The 18,682-nt window shown below is 35.6% G+C and overlaps 1 protein-coding gene across 1 annotated transcript in view; it reads right to left on the bottom strand.

Moving 5' to 3' along the window:
* The window catches only part of LOC111507031 (metabotropic glutamate receptor 2), a 369,065-nt gene that overhangs the window by 13,087 nt on the left and 337,296 nt on the right, over window positions 1-18,682 (bottom strand). Inside the window, 1 exon segment of the mRNA XM_074176817.1 lies at window positions 16,540-16,865. Within this exon segment, the coding sequence (XP_074032918.1) occupies window positions 16,540-16,865 (326 nt within the window).

Raw genomic sequence — 18,682 nt, 5'->3', positions numbered from 1 at the left:
ACTTCTGGCAAAAACATAACAATCTGCGCTGATAGTAGACCAGCCCCATTAGCCTTGAACAGACGTGTTACCTCAGGACTAGTTCTAGAGTGCCACCAAGATTTAGCCACAGCCTCGGTAGATATAAAAACATTATCCTAAGGTGGGTTAAAGGGCAAGACAGGAGTGAAGGTAATCGTATTGCCGACTCTTTAGCCAAGGAAGCGGCTGGACTAAGAACTTCAGGACCCAGTGACACCTACGGCCTGACGACTTCGACAATTGCGGAACTAGCCAAACATCACACTCATGCTCACTCCCTAAAGATATTGGATGGAATCAAAGGATGCAGTCTTGTCAGGATCACCCTGGGCGATCCTGGAAAGCTGGCGCCGAAGAAATGTCTGGCGATGACCAGGAAAACCTACGCCTACCTACCTACGCTTAACAGTAGGATTTCTGACTGGTCACTGTCAACTAAGGAAACACCTCCATAATATAGGGCTAGTGGATACGCCTCCATGCATGATGTATGAACAGGAAGATGAAACTGTCAGACATATCCTATGCGAGTATCCGGAGTTATCGTCAATAAGGATATAAAGGAGATGTCTTCTAGTGACCTGTTTACCTTCCTGGAGAGGAGAGGATGGACGATGACCTAGGAGACAACTCCTCGGGAGGATGTGTGCTGTGCGACTACACTCATCCTCCCTACTCTACAGATACAGAAGGACATTGAATTATACATTGTTTATTTTTTCGTGAAGAGTTCATTTTGAAATTTACTGGTTTCTTTCTTTCTTTCCACATTTGTTGTATGAAGATAGAGAAGTAGATAGCCATGATATGAGTAGATTCAACTCATTCACCACATGAAGTCGTAATTTCATGAATGAATTGAGTACTTCATCTTGTAAGGCAAGTGTCTTATTCCGGAACATCAAGTGTCCGCCATTGAATAGTTATTGTGATAGACATATACAGGCTGATTCACGGTGGATGGCACATTAGACGTTTCTGGTGAACCAGACAACGGATCACTTTGAAAATTTTATGGAGGGCATATTCGGACATTCTCTAGCCAACTAAAATATTTTCGACAATGCGGTGTTGCCGCTTCTATTAGAAAGCAGTAGCAACTTTGATTTTTCAAATGGAACACTCTGTATATAATATTATTTTTGGAATCTCCAACAATTGCCCGACAACTTTTCTTGATATTTCCCTATACCTATCTGTTACCGTTTTCGAAATAAAAATTAATTTCAATTTTTTTCTTCGAAAATCATGACTTCTAAAAATGCCGATATCTTTTAGTTAAGAAGTACTATGATATCGAAATTTGGTTTGGAGTTAGGTGATACTTGGACACTTCCTACACGTCAGCCTAATCTCCGTTACTTCAATACAGGGTGGTAAAAAAATACAGTTTTTTCGTTTGCTTGAAAAAGTTGCTGAAATTTGATTATTTTAAATGGAACACCCTGTATATTATTGAAAATTCGGAAAGCTGCTTAAATTTGCTTTCTTTCTATGTATATCATACCTATACCTAACTAGTCAAGTTTCGGACTTATGAACATTTATTTGTGAAAATGTCCCTTCAGAATGGTATTTCCATTCGGTATTTGGTAAGCAGGCCATGATTACTATTTGACAGTAGCGTTGTGACATTCTCCTAATAATATCGACATTTTCGTCACTTCAGAAGTTGCAAATACCTTCAAAACGATGGAACAAAACTATTCAAACGAAGTTCTTATGAATTTGTTTATTATTTTTGGACAGTGTGACAAAATTATCAGCAGAACATGTAGAAAGTTCGATGAAATGTATCCGAATCTACCGCCAATGAACCTCAAGAAATTTATACGAATTCAGAATTTATACGAATTCTAGTTGGCTAGAGAATGTCCGAATATGCCCTCCATTAAATTTTCAAAGTGATCCGTTGTCTGGTTCACCAGAAACGTCTAATGTGCCATCCTCCGTGAATCAGCCTGTATTTTGGCACACTTTTTTGGGAGTAACTGAGAGCAAATGACCAAATATAGTCTTCTTCTCTTTTTTTATGGCAGAAAATTAGGTTAGACTTAATTTATGATTTGTGTATTTGATGACTTGTTTATTTCGTGGAAATTCATTTCGTTAAACTTAATTCATGCATAGTACAGAATAATAATAATAATAATACTATTTATTTCACTTGTTGAACAGTATGAAAGCATTACAATAAACATTTACATACCGTAACAAGGAAGACGTTCATGTATAAATAAAAACAAATATATATATAAATATAAAACAACAAAACATGACAGATACTAAACTGTATATATGAAGGTAATTAACAGTTTTTTTTTATCGAAAGTAACTAACAAAACTCGTCAACGGTGTAGCAGTTTCTTTCGATAAGATATTTTTTCAATTGTCTTTTGAAAATGCAGATGTTCATTGAGTCCTTAACAGAAACATCTAGCTTGCTATACAGTTTCGGTCCAAGGTATAGGTGACTCTTCTGATAGAGGGAGGTTCGGTGAGGATTCGCTATCAACAGCCCTCTAGTTCTAGTATCGTATGTGTGGTCTTGATGGTTTGCGCTAAATTTTTCTTTATTCTTATGAACGTAAAGACACATCTCATATATATACAGACCAGCAACTGTGAGTATTTCCAGCTCTTTGAAAGAGCTAGCAATTATTCTGACCGAAATACTCTTTCAGAAGAGGAGCTCATACCCCAATTCAAGATTCCATAGCGCAAGTGACAGCCAATATAATTGCATAGTACAGATTTAGGAGCACCTCTCTTCCACAATGATTCGACATAAATCTCAGTGCATAACAGTTCTTTCGTAGTTTATCTTCATATATTTTGAGAGTTTCGGTGGTGTTCTGCATTGTGAATTTGACTAATGCTTTTTTGCTGATATTTAGTGCTGAATGATTTTTTCCAGCCCATTTCATTATTTTCTAATATATGGATTCTGTTGTTTGTGCAAGTGCTAATGTATTACAATCAGTGATCAGAACATTTGTATCGTCTGCATATGCAACTACAGTGTCACCGATAAAGTCCGCATCAAATGGGAAACTTTTTTATTTATCGTTTTATGTGAAATTTGATTTTGGCAGTAGATTTTGCTTAAGAAATGATGTCAAATGGTGTCTACAAAATAGGTCACGTGATTTCCTTAACCTGTCAAAATTGACATTTAAAAAAAGAAACATCGAAAAATGACATTATTCTTCAAAATATCCAAAAATATGAAGGGATAAAACATTTTCTTTTGTAATTTTATACCCACACACCAAGTTTCAAACCCATAATGAGTATTTTATATTTTCACTATTTTTCCGCATTCCTGCTTTTTCTACTTATCAAAATTTAAGCACACCTGTACTAAATCATTTATTTCAACTAAACTCGTCACCGAATTTCTTTTTTTGTAATATAATAACATTTTAAGAGCCTCTTTGATGTTAAAAACAAATTTTGAAAAATAAAAGTTGTCAAACTTGATGCAAAGTTCATCTAGTTTCAACGGGGCTTTCCAAACTATACAGTACTTGAGTTTTTTAATGAGTAAATGGCCTCACAATATGAATTAGAACAAAACGGAACATTAGGAAACATCATTTCGTGATTCTTGAAGCCCATTCAATAAAAGAAAAAAACTCATAGTATTTACATTTACCTACTCCGCTAACAACACTAATTTAAAAAAACTGGGTAGGCTGTGAAAAAATATGAAACTACATAATGTGTTTTAGAAAACATCACTGTCACTGAATAAATTAATGCCCGTTAGTTCAATGTAATGTATGAAAATTAAAATAATATGTTATCTTTACAAGAAAAATTGAAATTGTGCTAATTTGTGGTGAAAACACATTGCATCGACAAGTGGCTGATATTTTTAACGCAAGACATCCTGGTAGACATGTACAGCAATCCACTGTAAGTAGGATTTTAAAAAAATTTAAACTGACTGGTTCAGTTGAAAATACTTTTAAAAAACGTCATAATCCATCACGCAATAATGATGAGGTTCAGTTTGCTGTCTGCCTGGATGTTATCGAACAGGGAAAATCAAGTATTACCAATATTGTAGATAGAACTGGCGTTAAAAGAGAAAGCGTAAGAGCAATTTTACATAAAAATAAATTCAAACCCTACAAACCCAAATTTATAAATACCTTAAAGGAAAGAGATTTCGATGTTCGACTAGATTTCTCTTTCTGGTACCAAGGAGAAGTAGAATTGAACAGAAAATTACCTTCACATCGAACGGCGTAGTGAGTTCCCAGAATTGTAGGTGGTGGGCTCAGGAAAATCCTCATTTTGTGATAGAATGTCGTGACCAATATTCATTTAAAACAAATGTGTGGTGCGGTGTTTTACATAATCAGGTAATGGGACCATTCTTTTTTAGTGATATAGTGGACAATATGCCGGTTGAAATAAGACACAGTCTGTGGTATCAATGTGACGGGGCTCCTATTCATAGTTCAAGACAAGTCAAAGAGAAACTATTAGAAATGTTTAGGGGCAAAGTTATTGGGCGAAATATGGAGCAAATATGGCCGCCTAGGTCGCCAGATTTAACCCCACTAGATGTTTTCTTGTGGGGTTACTTAAAAGAAATCGTTTATAAACAAAGACCTTTTCGTGACGTGAATCACCTAGAAACTGTTATTAGAAACTCTATTTTAAACATAAACCCTGTGAGTATCAGCAACTCAATAAAAGATGTATCAAGAAGGACAATTATCTGCATAGAACGCGATGGAAGACATACAGAAATGTAGTGTATTTAATGTCGTGAGTCTTTTTTTCGTGTTTTTTTGCTATTAGGTACATGTACATGTAGGTACATGTTTATTTTCAGTTTCTTTTAATTAAGATTAAATTCCACTGTATTTTTTGTTAAAAAAATAATAAACACTCTAAGATATTGTTTCCTAATGTTCCGTTTTGTTCTAATTCATATTGTGAGGCCATTTGCTCATTGAAAAACTCAAGTACTGTATAGTTTGGAAAGCCCCGTTGAAACTAGATGAACTTTGCATCAAGTTTGACAACTTTTATTTTTCAAAATTTGTTTTTAACATCAAAGAGGCTCTTAAAATATTATTATATTACAAAAAAAGAAATTCGGTGACGAGTTTAGCAGTGGTCCGAGTATAGACCCCTTGCTTGCAGGCCAAGGACTGACTGTGAACACCTTGAATTCTCACTGTTTGTGACCTATTCTCTAGATATGACCTCATCCAATCTTGGGCAACTCCACGAACCCCATAGCGATGCATTTTCTGGATTAGTACACAGTGATCCACACAGTCAAATGCTCTAGAAAAATCGATGAACAAACCACAAATTTGCAGTTTGTTATCCAAGGCTGTTACTACGTGTTCTATGAAATCATATAAAGCTATTTCCGTGCTTTTATCTTGCATGAAACCATGTTGGTTTGTCGAAAGTAATTCATTTTTGAGGAGAAACGATAGTAACTGATTTTTAATATTCATTTCGTATACCTTGGATATACTAGCCCTCTATAGTTCTCACAGCTATTTGAGTCTCCTTTTTTAAAGATTGGGATAACGATTGCAACTTTCAATTTCTCAGGGAACATTCCCCGTTCCATGGAAAGATTTATCAGATAGGTCAGGGGGTAGACTATTTCTTAAATGTATTTTTTCAGAAGATTGTTTGAGAACGGAAGATTACTTGAACATCTCTTGTGACTTCATTCTTTTTGAAAATGTTTCGATTCATTTTGTTTCCTATCAAAGTGGTGGAACGAATAACATGCAACAGTACTTTGTCTCTACTAACCGTAACGTAACGTATTTGAGGTTACGTTACGGGTTATTTCTGAATGGGCCGACCTGTTACTTGATGAACATTATTAACACTATTCATAATAATAATTTCACAATTTTCACAAACATCTCAATTTCTAGGCGCGAAACGCATTTAGATATTACGGGTTATTTGTACGCGCTTTACGTGTTCACATATCAAAGTGGTACGGATAGAAATGTAATAAAATTAGTATCCAGTAACCGTAACGAAAAATTACGGTTACGTTACAGGTCTCAGTTACAACTAGATATTAGTCTTTAGATGAATGTTTGGTGAGATTAACAAGACATATAATGTGTTACTTTTTCTCTAAGATTTTTTCATAAACCGTACTTCTTGTGTTCTGATGTATAGTCGATACTGCCAATATGGTGCATCACTCCAAAACTAGAGAGTTTTTGATTTTCAATACATCAGATTTATCTTTACTTTGCACTGAATTATTGAAGAGTGAGCGCCCGAAATCTGTGATGAAATATTCGCCGATATTTCATTTTTATCACCTCCAAAGTACAGCTCTCCGAGGATATTGCAAAATTTATCGGTTTGAACAGTAGCACACCACTTTTTCATATATTAAATAAATGCTTCAAACAACATGTGCCGCTTTAGATCGAACGATTTTTGTTTTACCCCATTTTACGGCTCGCTTACTTGGAAACCTTCCATTTTTATGTTCGGATCCCCGATTCGAAAACCCACGAGTATACTGGTAGTCAAAATGTTGGGATGCCTTGATTGGTTTCATACTTTCATTGTTCATTGGATGTATTTATCAGGAAAAAATATTTATGTTATATGTTGTTTGTTGACCTTCTCTATTCATACCCAATGTGACGTGGATGAACAAGATCGACGTCAATGCTGACTTTGCTGAATCAACATCCGGCAATGCGCAGTTATCCAAAACAACGATACAAATAACGCTAATTTTTGTTTTGTTTTATTTTTAGTACGTGTATTCGAACATTTTTCTATTAATAACGTCCTGCGTGACAAAATGAGTTATTTACAAGTTTGTAAATTTCACTAGTTCGGACTTTCATTGTCTACTATATAAAATGATTTGAAATCCCTGAAACAACTAAAAAAGAGGAATTGAAAATGAATAGCTGAAAATAACAATTATATTCCAAGATCCCAAGTCACGTTAGTTCACGACGTTTTGATTGTTAGTATCTACAATCGTCTTCGGGTGATGACTGGACTGATTCCTCCGAGAGATGACTATTTATAGGTCGTTCGAGTACTTTCACTTATCCCCGCTTTCCATTTTCCGCTTCACTGGTTCCGTGGGAGGTGACCGTTTTGGCGGGAGTTGGCCCACTCATACGGGACAGTATCTGAACCACGAATCCAACCACCATCAATCGACTAAAAGAGGAATCATCAAGACTCTATTAGACCGTGCTTTTGGGCTTTGTAATACGAAGGAAGGTCTCGAGAAGGAACTAGACATCATCAAAAATGATCTTCAACGGAATGGCTACTCCAAAGCGATGGTAGAAAAGACTTTGGCTAGAAGACAGCAGGAGCCTCGCAAGGAAGAGAAGCCGTTACAACCAGTGCTTGCACTTCCCTACATCAGAGGATTATCGGAGAGGATAAGAAGAATTGGTTCCAAGTACAACATCAGAACCTGCTTCAGATCCGGTAACACTATCCGTAGCAGCCTCATTGGTTCAGGAGAAAATTCAAGGAAGCCGCATACATGTTGTCCAACAACGTATTCAGCCAAGCCAGCGTAGAAATACGCAACATATGGAAACCCATCATCAAGCGAAAAATGGCCAACTCCCGCCAAAACGGTCATCTCCCACGGAACCAGTGAAGCGGAAAATAGAAAGCGGGGATAAGTGAAAGTACTCGAACGACCTATAAATAGTCATCTCTCGAAGGAATCAGTTCAGTCATCACCCGAAGACAATTGTTGATACTAACAATCGAAACGTCGTGAACTAACGTAACTTGGAATTTCTCCACTTTTTATTTTCATTTTCTTTTTTCATTTCCTTATTTTTATTTATTCAATTGTTCTATTTTTACTTGTATTTTATTTCACTGTTATTTCATTGCAGGTTTATTTTGGTTGATATAATTCTTTTTTAGTTGTTTCAGGGATTTCAAATCATTTCATATAGTACCTAGACAATGGAAGTCCGAACTAGTGAAATTCATCATGAAACGTTGTCAATCACCTTCAAACTACAAGTTTGTAGTTACCTTACGGTTCATTATAGTTCGCATTCTGTAACTGAAGGAAATACAGTGCTGTTTTTCCCTTTCAAATGAAAAACTTTTTGAAAACTTATATTTCAAAAGTGAGATATAACATTTATGTTCTCCATTGACCACTAGACAACGAGCGGCTCAAGTATTAAACTCGTTAGAGCTATTTCGTAGCATAGATGAGGAAATGTTTTGCATTCCTTGGATGATTCGGATCTTTTGGTCACGGATATTGAAAATAATAATGATGATAATCATAACTATTCATTCTCCACACACAAGTTCCACCTAGCTCATACAAGTTAATAAGCCTGATGCAGTTCTTTTCGATCTACAAAGCAAGACGAAATTCGTCGTGAAGTTTTCAGTTTCCGGTGAGGCGAATATTGTCCAAAGAGAGGAAGAGAAACGGATAAAATATCGAACTCCGCAGACTCTATTTTGACCACTCTGTCGTTCTGATTATTGAAGTTCTGGTGGAATGATGCCAAAAATCACTGATGAAAGTGGTGAATAGAATATACAACGTGTACTACATGTTTTTTTCAATAGTTTAACAAAGAAGTTGCCATAAAAAGATGCGTGGTAATAGTGTTGAAATAAGTCGTAGTTTCTTCCAAAAAAAGGCATATTTACAATTCACGTATTTACCGTGAGATGGCGACGTGACACTTTTGTTTTGTACAGGTAAGCGCGGCATCCATTCCGCTATAGTGTCACCACAAAGCACATATATATATATATATATATATATATATATATATATATATTATATATATATATATATATATATATATATATATATCTATATTTTTTTTTTTAATGATGCAACTAATTTTCCTTTATTTTCAGTATTTGCCTAGGCACTCCTCAAACAGTTTGAGGAGTGCCTAGAAGATGACAGTACTACCAACTGACGAAAGCGCTCGCAGATAATTAATATAAGATATAAAGTGAAAAATAAGATATAGTGAAATATATCTATATATATATATATATATATATATATATATATATATATATCTTCATTTAGTTGAGAAACTAATTCATTTACAATAGTAAATACATTGTCACATTATGAATAAAATAATATCAATATGAAAAAATACCAAGATTCTGATTAAAAATACAAATGTATGAATAAAAAGTGACATAAGAAAGTCATACATAGGAACATACTATATTTTCATTAAGAAATCCTTCAAACGTCTTTTGAATATATTCATCGAACCACTATGTTTAATTTCTTGAGGGTGGTCATTAAAACAATGCACTTCTTTATAAAATAAAGAATTATGCGTACTATTTTTTTAATATTTTTCAATTTTTATATTGTTTCTGTTTCTGTTATTATGCCCATGTAGTTCAGCCACATAAGTTAATTCATTCTGTAGATATACAGGTGAATATCCAATTTTGATTTTAAAACTAACAATTAGTGTTTGGTATTCGAAGAGTACCAAACATTGTAATATTATTCGCATAGCACGATTCTGCATCTTTTGTAGTCTGTTTATTTCATTTTGATTGAGAAAGAACAGAATGGTAGAACAATAATTCAAATGTGGAAGGATTATGGAGTTGTAGACTAATAATTTAGACCACTGGCTCATATATGGGGAACATCTTCTTGAATAGTTGATTTTGTAAGCTATTGTTTTGATAACCTGATTAGCATGTTCCTTGAATTTCAAGTTGCTGTCAATAGTTACACCCAAGTACACGAATTTGTTTACCTTCTCTATATTACTGCCATTCAATCATAGACGTAGGTTTTCATTATTATGATCTCTATGTTTCCCTAATAACATTCATTTTGTTTCATTTATATCCACCTTCAGCAGATTTACAGAGCAATATCTATACACCCTTTCAAGACTATCGTTTATAGTATTGCGATTTAATTCAATTCACGAATTACGTTTATTATTCATAAATTATTTTGTATAGGCCATTTTAAAAGTTCTGTCTGTTTTTATGCGTCTATTTTGAACTATAATATTTCAGTGCTTTACAAACGAACCAAACTTGTGGAGATTTTTATCCAATAACTTGAACATAGTTCGATGTGGTTGTCGTCTTTCGAGATTAAAGTTTAAAGACATATTCGATGTCCTAACATTGTTTCTATCGTATTTGTGATAAATTTGTATGATTTCTCTTTTTTCTTCATTCGTGGAATCCATTTTTCACAAAAATTCAATGACTTGTACAATAACAAAATGTCTTTGTGTGTAACAAATTGAAAGTCAAATTTAGAAACACCAAAGTCAAAGCCTGTTATAATAAGAATTATTAATTTTTCAATATCTCCAATATTTTGAAAAAGAATGATAACTTGTGATACATTATTGAAAAGGTAAAATCTGGTTCTATTCAAAATAGAAAGAATCCAATGTAGCGCCAATGAGAAAAAATGTAATTGATGATGGTGGCCGAAAGACGAAACGTCGGATATCAAATCTGAAAACACCGTTATGTAGCAGGGAAAAAGTGTCAATGTGGAAATGCAATTTATTTTCGAATCCTTCGAAAAATAAAGCCAAAAAAATGAAAATTTACTCGGAATTTCAAAACTTTCGGCAAAACTCAACGGCATATTGTTAGTCCGGTAAATGCGCAACTTTGCCCTAATTTAACCATCTTCGTATCTCTCATAGTTTTCGAGATTCCAATGGTGATGATCTAATTTGAAATACCCTGTATAACAGGATACTGTGGAATGAATATTAATTGAGATATGGATCTAAAAAAACACAAGAAATTAAAACGGACGAAACTTTTGGAAAAAATCTAAATATATGTCAAGTATAAAATTATTCAAAAACATAAGTTCACGTATACAAATTGTAGGATAAAATCGTACAGTAAAATCATAAGAAACTTGCGACAGATCCTAAAATGATTGTATCAAATGGGATTCATATCCCAATTCATAGGCGTAAATACTGTAAAAGCATTCGATACGGATGAATCAATCAAAAATATAAAAATTCTCTTAACTTTTTTCTATTCTGGAAGAAGTCAATATTCAGGAAAAAGCCCCACTAAGACACAATAAGGCTTTTTAAATTCATTAGCTGACAAGCACTTTAAATTTCACCGAACCGATGAATAACTTTATTCAGGAACTAATTACATTCATATCCCAGCATGCAAATCGATCAATAACAATCTCTCCCACCGGGGTATATTAGTGAAATTACAGGAAAGTGGTGGTTCACGTTCCTGGGGGACAGTCTCGAATTACTTTAAGATATCCCCCTGTTGATTGATTAATATTAAGGCACTCTGGGGGTCCGAATTGTACTTGTAGAGAGTCTGTTGTTAGTTGAGAAGATCGGATAAGTAGTTGCACGGGTAATTTTGAACAGGCTCTGGAAAGTTTGTGCTGTTCGGGCAAAGGATTTTAGGCCAAGGGTGACTGGGATGAATTCGAGTTGATGAATCTTCCATACCTGGGAAGGAATGAAATATTTGCCGAAGGATAATTATTAATCGTTTCAGTGATTTGAATTGAAGTGGATATATTTTAGGAGTCATTAGTTTTTTTGGAAGAATGGTATTTGGCTTTTCACTTCTCTATCATTGAACAATAAATGTGGGGAACTTGCGAACAAATAAATTGACAACGATGAAACCTCTTCAGGAAGATATGCAGATCATGCACAGAAGTTGCTTTCACATACAGACCGAAAGAAAAAATCCTTTCGAAACAATATGCATATCGAATTTGAAGCGTTTGTTTTCCAATTCCAATTTATTCATTCAGGTAACATTCAATTAAATATTCAGCTAAATTCAGTTAAATAATTAGATTACATGAATAACTATTTTTTGTGCTATTTTGAATTCATTAAAAAGTCGAGAATTACAGCTAAGCATAGAATATGCGCCTATTCTCTCAATTTAAATGAATCCTTATGACTATAGAAAACAAAACAAAAAGTTTTCATATTATAGTTTGAATAATATATTGGAGAGAGAAGGTAAATACAATGGACCAAAGAAAGGAGTGAGAGGGAGTATTTCATGAATGAATACTCCTTAGAATTTTCGTATGATATAAATTTGTGTCAGATTTATACTAGGTGATTCAAAAGATATTGTTAAATATTGTCGCATTTTCAGCGAGGTATAATTTTATTTTTTTTCAATTTGGGAAGAGTATTGATATTTTTCAGAGTTGCTGGGGCATATTGTAGAGTTTTTGACCAAAAAAGAAAACAAATCTCTGAGTGTGAATCTTTTGAAACAATGGTAGTTGCATTTCATCAGTGAATCTACTTACATCTACTTACTTTGGGTTTAAGTTGATCATATTTTTCATTGTTTGAATAAATTCATATCAGACTTTGGAAAGCATATAAGAATCTGATGTTCCGCACTCACAAGGTATTCGATAAATGAAATTCTTGGAATCGCAATCCGCGTTTGGTGGCCTGGTTTTCGTGAGGCTGCTACGGATTGTGTTACCGGATCTGAAGCAGGTTCTGATGTTGTACTTGGAACCAATTCTTCCTATCCTCTCCGATAATCCTCTGATGTAGGGAACTGCAAGCACTGGTTGTGATGGCTTCTCTTCCTTGCGAGGCTCCTGCTGTCTTCTAGCCAAAGTCCTATATTGGTGAAACTAAGAGGGCATTGAATGTTCGCAGTGCCGAGCACAAGAAACACACACAGCGAGGGGAAACCAGCAAACAGCAAATCAGGAATAACAGACCATGTTTGGACCCATCAACACACCATCGAATGGTCCCAAGCTGAGATCTTGCACAGAGAGGAACATTGGTTTAGGAGAAAATTCAAGGAAGCCGCATACATGTTGTCCAACAACGTATTCAGCCAAGTTAGCGTAGAAATACGCAACATATGTATACCCATCATTAAGCGAAAAATGGCCATCTCCCCTCATCATTAATAACATTGAAATGGGTAATCCTCTTTCACACTTCCCAAGATTTTTTTGTCTTCAATAATAAATTTTACAGTCAAACTGAAGGCCTGGCAATGGGTAATCTCCTCTTTCACCTTTCCTAGGAGACGTTTTCATGGAAAATTCAGAAAATTCCTTCATCATTAGTAAAATTGATAAGATTCTCAGCTGACACAGATATGTTGATGACTGCTTGGTTTTCATAGATGGTAACTCTAATTCAGCACATGATATCCTTGACTCCTTAAATAACTTACATCCAAAAATTGAATTCAGAGTTGAAATAAAAAAAGACAATAAATTAAACTTTTTAGATCTTACTATAACAAAAATTAAACAACAAACTAGATTTTTCCGTTTACAGAAAGCCAACCCAGACTGATCGTGTCATTTCTTTCAATTCATTTCATCCTATGCAACATAAAATATGTGTACTGTTATTTCCAAATTTATAAAAAATACCATGGTACAAACATTTCTTTCAAATCTTAAAATAACTAAGTAACTTTTTAGTAAATTCCAAAGACAAAATCAACAAATTACATAGAAGAAGAGTCTACAAGCTTGACTGCTCTGATTGCTCGCCATCTTACATTGGTAGAACCTGTAGACCTCTTTTTACTCGTATTAATGAACATTTGAAAAAACTAAACAAATCTGCTTTTGGCCACCACATAAAATTTCACAATCACAACTTTAGTCCCAATAGAAATTCCAAAATATTACATAAAATAGATAATAAAAATTTCCTTAGACTTGACTTCTTTGAAGAGGTGGAGATTTCTAAAGAACTTTCCAATAATGATCATTGTTTGAATACTCAAGTAAACTTAAATAGAGATTTCCTTCCCCTTCATAAAAGGATTATGAATTATTAATTAATCAAATTTATTACTAATACATTTTATTCAATATTGACTTTTCCTCTACATAATTAATTTTAAATCCATAATGGATCACTCCTCAAGTTGGTACCATTATTTTAACATGACACTTGACACATCCTGTCTCAAGTTGTCCTTCTTCATATAATACTTTGACTGAACCACATGGCCTCAACCCAGAAATGTATTTTCTTGGCTATAAGCCTATTTTGTTTTATATAAGTCAAATATTACAAATGTGCCATGTACTTATTTTGATACTTCCTGTTGCCTGACAAGTAAGTAATCTTAAACAATTTTTCCAAATTTCTTAACCTTAAAGATTAAAAACATTTTGCAACTTCAATTTTCACTAAACTTCCTTTTCAATTAGATCACTTACTTTCAGGTTTGCACTGATGATGACGAAAGTCGAAAGCGCTTTGCAAGAATTTTAAAAATTATACACTTTAATACAAAAAACCTCTTCGATTCATTTATCCTCAATAAACCAGAACGCTCTATATCAACTGCGCATGATCCTGATGTCCTAGAACTAGAACAAACCTCACGTCTATTTACGAACCATCCTCAACGTGTAACATTCTACCAAAATATTTCTGATACACTTCATCACTCGATTGGATTCTTGTTGACATTAACTCACTCGCGATGTCAACTACGTGGGGACTTGTTTACAGAGGCGTGTTCACAATATAAACTCATGAACCTGAGCCGCTTAATTTAAGTGGCCGCCCTTTGATATAACATCGTCGGTTAGTGGTAGATTTGTGACATCGATTCGGGAGAGTTATGGTCGCGTTCCGTCGAGGAAACCGGATGTAACTTTGGTATAATCGGAAAATATCGCGTTGGCGTCGATGGATGATATTAGGATAAGATAATTCTGGAGTTCCTAATATAATAGAGTTTGTGGATATTTAGCTATGAATTAGCTTTGCACAAGATCATTATAGGTGGACAATGACATTCTAGCAGTGTTGCCAACTGGATGAACTATAAAGTCACTACACATAAACCAAAATTCCGCTACACTGTTTCATATTCCGCTACTCTTGTATATCTGACGCAATCAGTTCGCGCATGCGACAAATTCAAAATTAAATACCACAGAACTTACAGTTTGTAGTTTGTAAACCGTTCAGATACCATAAAACTAAACTGTCACTGATGTCAGGAATCAGAATCATGCTAATTTTCAACCGCGCAACTCAGTAGAGGGTACCTAATTTTCTAAATTTACAGCAGTTCACTTTTGAAAGCTGTTGTCTCGACCAAATATTTCTTAGCCCGAAATAATATTTTTGAAAAGCAAAAATAAATAACAATTAATTCACGTACGTATGATCACACTGAGCTCTTGAACAATCATTCGCGACAGGTCTAATCCATCCTTTCGAGATCAGACAACCAATGTTGAGAAAAAGTTTGTTATCTAGACCTCAATTCCCGTCAATTTCAACTGTGGCAGCTCTTTCACTCGAGGTACAATCAGATGAAGTATCTTCCATTGCCCTGTAATTTGTTCCTTATAATTCATCATACCTAAGACAGTCGAGACTTTTATTTCCAAGACATATAAGGTTATATGGATTATGATAGTAATGAAAATATCCAAAAATATTCTTCTTCTCTTTCATTATATAATGGCCTCAGCCACTAAGACTATAACGTATTGACTGTGCATTCAACTCTTTTATATTTTTTTCAATATTGATTATTTGCAGAAAATTTCGCTACTCCATGTTCAAATCCGCTATACCGCTATGGTTGAGTAAATTCCGCTACGGTAGCGGAATTCTGCCACGGTTGGCAACTCTGCATTCTAGTTAGATGTGATGACACTGAAAGCGTGCATCTTACAGCATTGCTACAGAAATTTCCTAAGGTTGCGTGCACCAATACAAATCAAGTGAAATTGCTCAATTATGCGCATGCGCTGCAACTTAAGAAGAAAACAGCGCACGCGCAGAAGGCCAGTTCTTACATTCAACAGAAAATTTCGTCTGATGGATTGCTTTATCTAATAAAAATATACTAACGTTTCGAATATACCGATGGATGAATCTATAGACGGGTGTTACACGCTCAGTTCGGCATTGATTCAGTCCATGACCTTGATAACGAATGAACTGATGACAAACTGATTGACCCATGAACGAATTTACTCTATGTATGATATTACTATCTATTACTGATTAACGATATCATGGGCCATCAGTTAGTCATCAGTTCATTTGTGATCAAGGTCATGTACTGAACTGATGCCAAACTGAGCGTGTAATACCTGTCATAGGGTCAATCGGTAGGCTCATCTGTGAATTCAAGAACTCGCCTGGACAATTGGCGCAGAACCCTCTACTCTTTATTGGACATGAGCGCAATCATAGAAGTTCGAATTATATTCTTGAATGAGACACGTCGATGCCAAGTGTCAGAGTCACAGGACATGAAATAGAAATACTGAGTAATTTTCAATGGAAGAGAGAGAGAGATTAACAGATAAATTACAATGTTGATGGTAGTATTACTCCTTTCACTTATTTATTCAACAATGATTGCCACATATATTCTCACTTCGATGTGGATCTGGTGGAAGAGAAGCATGCAGTATACTCAAAAAAAACAAAACCTAACCTCTGTACCCCGCAAACGATATCATTCGGCTTGAGCACCAATGCATATGTCACCCCGTAGCACATCAGAATCCCGCTCAGCAGTACGTAGCTCAGTTCTCTTCCAGATGCCCTCACCACAGGTGTTTCGTTGTACTTGACGAACACTCCGAAGATGAAGACAGTGATCAGCACCCCAGTCGAACTGAGAGCCATGGCTCCGATGGCCCAGCCGCTGTCGAGCTGAAGGAACTCCTCCGGGATGTCGTTGCAATTGACGTGGTGCGGGTCAGGAATTGTTCCTTGGGGACACTTCTGGCACTGAGTGGGGTCGGTGGGGTGGCGGATCTGAAACGAGAGGTCTTTATTGAAGAATCGGAAATGAACAGCTACAGGTGAGTATCTAATTTTTTTGTTGCATGGACAAAACATGAACACTACAGGAAAATCTTCAAGGGCGCACTGAGAGAGGTGCCTTGCGGAAGTAGCGATTCACGTTCTTAAGAAGTTTATTTACATAAAACGCAGTTGTTCAAATAACAAGAGGTGGCATTCAAACACGTGAAGTGGGGTTTAATGGATGAGCAGAACAAAGTTGGTTCCTATGCTATTTTGGGTCGTGAAAGAATGTTGGTCATCTCGCGTTAAAATGCAAGAACACGTTTATCCGTAGTCTGCACAGGTTTCTGCTTTTGAGGGTTGTCGTCTTTAGGGGGTGACAGTTGGTTAATGATACAAGCAGATTTCCTTTCCAGAAGGCGTGTATTTCAACGGACACACCACGTGTGAATATTCGATTATGGATTGTACAATATCTTCAGCTTCTGCTCTGCGAACAACCAACTTTCAAATTTGGATCATAAGTCTGAATTTCGTTCTAAATACCAGTGGCTGAGTACGACCACAAATATGAATTCCATAATTCTTCTGGAAAAAAGAATCAATGCTGCAAAACAATAAACCTTAATTGATGCGCCGCTTCATCGGAAACACGATTCCAGAAAATCTTTAAATAACCAAATCGACTCAACTCATCCGTTGTTTGTCCGTGACATCTAGTTTGGATAATAATTTCCACCGTTTTACAACAAAGAGAGTATGTTATTCAAATAGCCTGCTTCAAAGTTTCGTATTGTCATGCCGCTTTCGTGAGGTCCATAAAATGAAGTGGCAATTCTGGAATTGTGTATACCATTTTGCCATGATTATTCCGCGAAATTTGTTTTGTGTCCCGAACAAGGGATACGTTTCTAATTATGTAACACGCAAACAATGGGAGCAGCAGGATTTGACGGATATGAGAGAGAGAGAGAGAGAGAGAAATAACACTAAGGGGCCTGCTCACCACTTTTTGGGTGATGACGCAAACGATGTTCATATTGAAATATGGAAGTGTACTAAATCCTTGTGTATGATAGAAATGGCGACGTATTTAGGTAACAGTTTATTGTGAGATTTTCACTGAACACTCAACATGAAAGACCCTCGGTCCTAGAAATGAATGGAAGAAGCATGGAAATAAAAACGAGTGTGAGGTACCTCGGAATTGTGGTGGACTCGGGATTATCATTCATAGACCACCACAAGGAAGTGAGGAAAAGGCTGAGTGAGTTGGCAGGAAAAATGAGAAGGTGGACCGGGTGAAACATTGGACTGAAGAGAGAATATGTGAGAATGATATTAGATTAGATTAGATTAGATTAATATGGGGCTTCTGTGCTGAATAGCCACTACACTGCGACCTTCGCAGATCTATTGTGTGTGCCCCCATGTATGCTAGAGTTCCTTGTCTAGGCCCGTCCTTGTAACTAGATTTCATACAAGAAATAATTGGCGCTCCGGGGCGACTTGTTGATTGCAGTGGCGCATTTGCTTTTTCAGCTGCAGGAAAACCCGGAAAAACCTGCAGCACCACATCATCTGAAGATCTTGATCGGCCAATGTCCTTTCTTTCATAGAATGAAATGAAGGGTGTCTCTAGAGACTCCAATAACCTCAAGATATTGCCAGAATATTTAGTTACACGGCTATCGTCAAACTTGAACCAGTCCGTTTCGTCTTTGACCATTTGCGTTGACACGGTTGCGGCTTACCGAAAGTTCGAAGTCTGCTGGAACTGCAACATTGTCTGGCGAAAAATTGAAACAAAAAAATACCATAATCTT

This window comes from Leptinotarsa decemlineata, unplaced genomic scaffold, assembly GCF_025532065.1.
Source record: "Leptinotarsa decemlineata unplaced genomic scaffold, Ldec_3_MD MMD2_tig00002082_RagTag_RagTag, whole genome shotgun sequence".
Classification (NCBI taxonomy): domain Eukaryota; kingdom Metazoa; phylum Arthropoda; class Insecta; order Coleoptera; family Chrysomelidae; genus Leptinotarsa; species Leptinotarsa decemlineata.
This window is presented reverse-complemented; position numbering and strand designations above follow the sequence as displayed.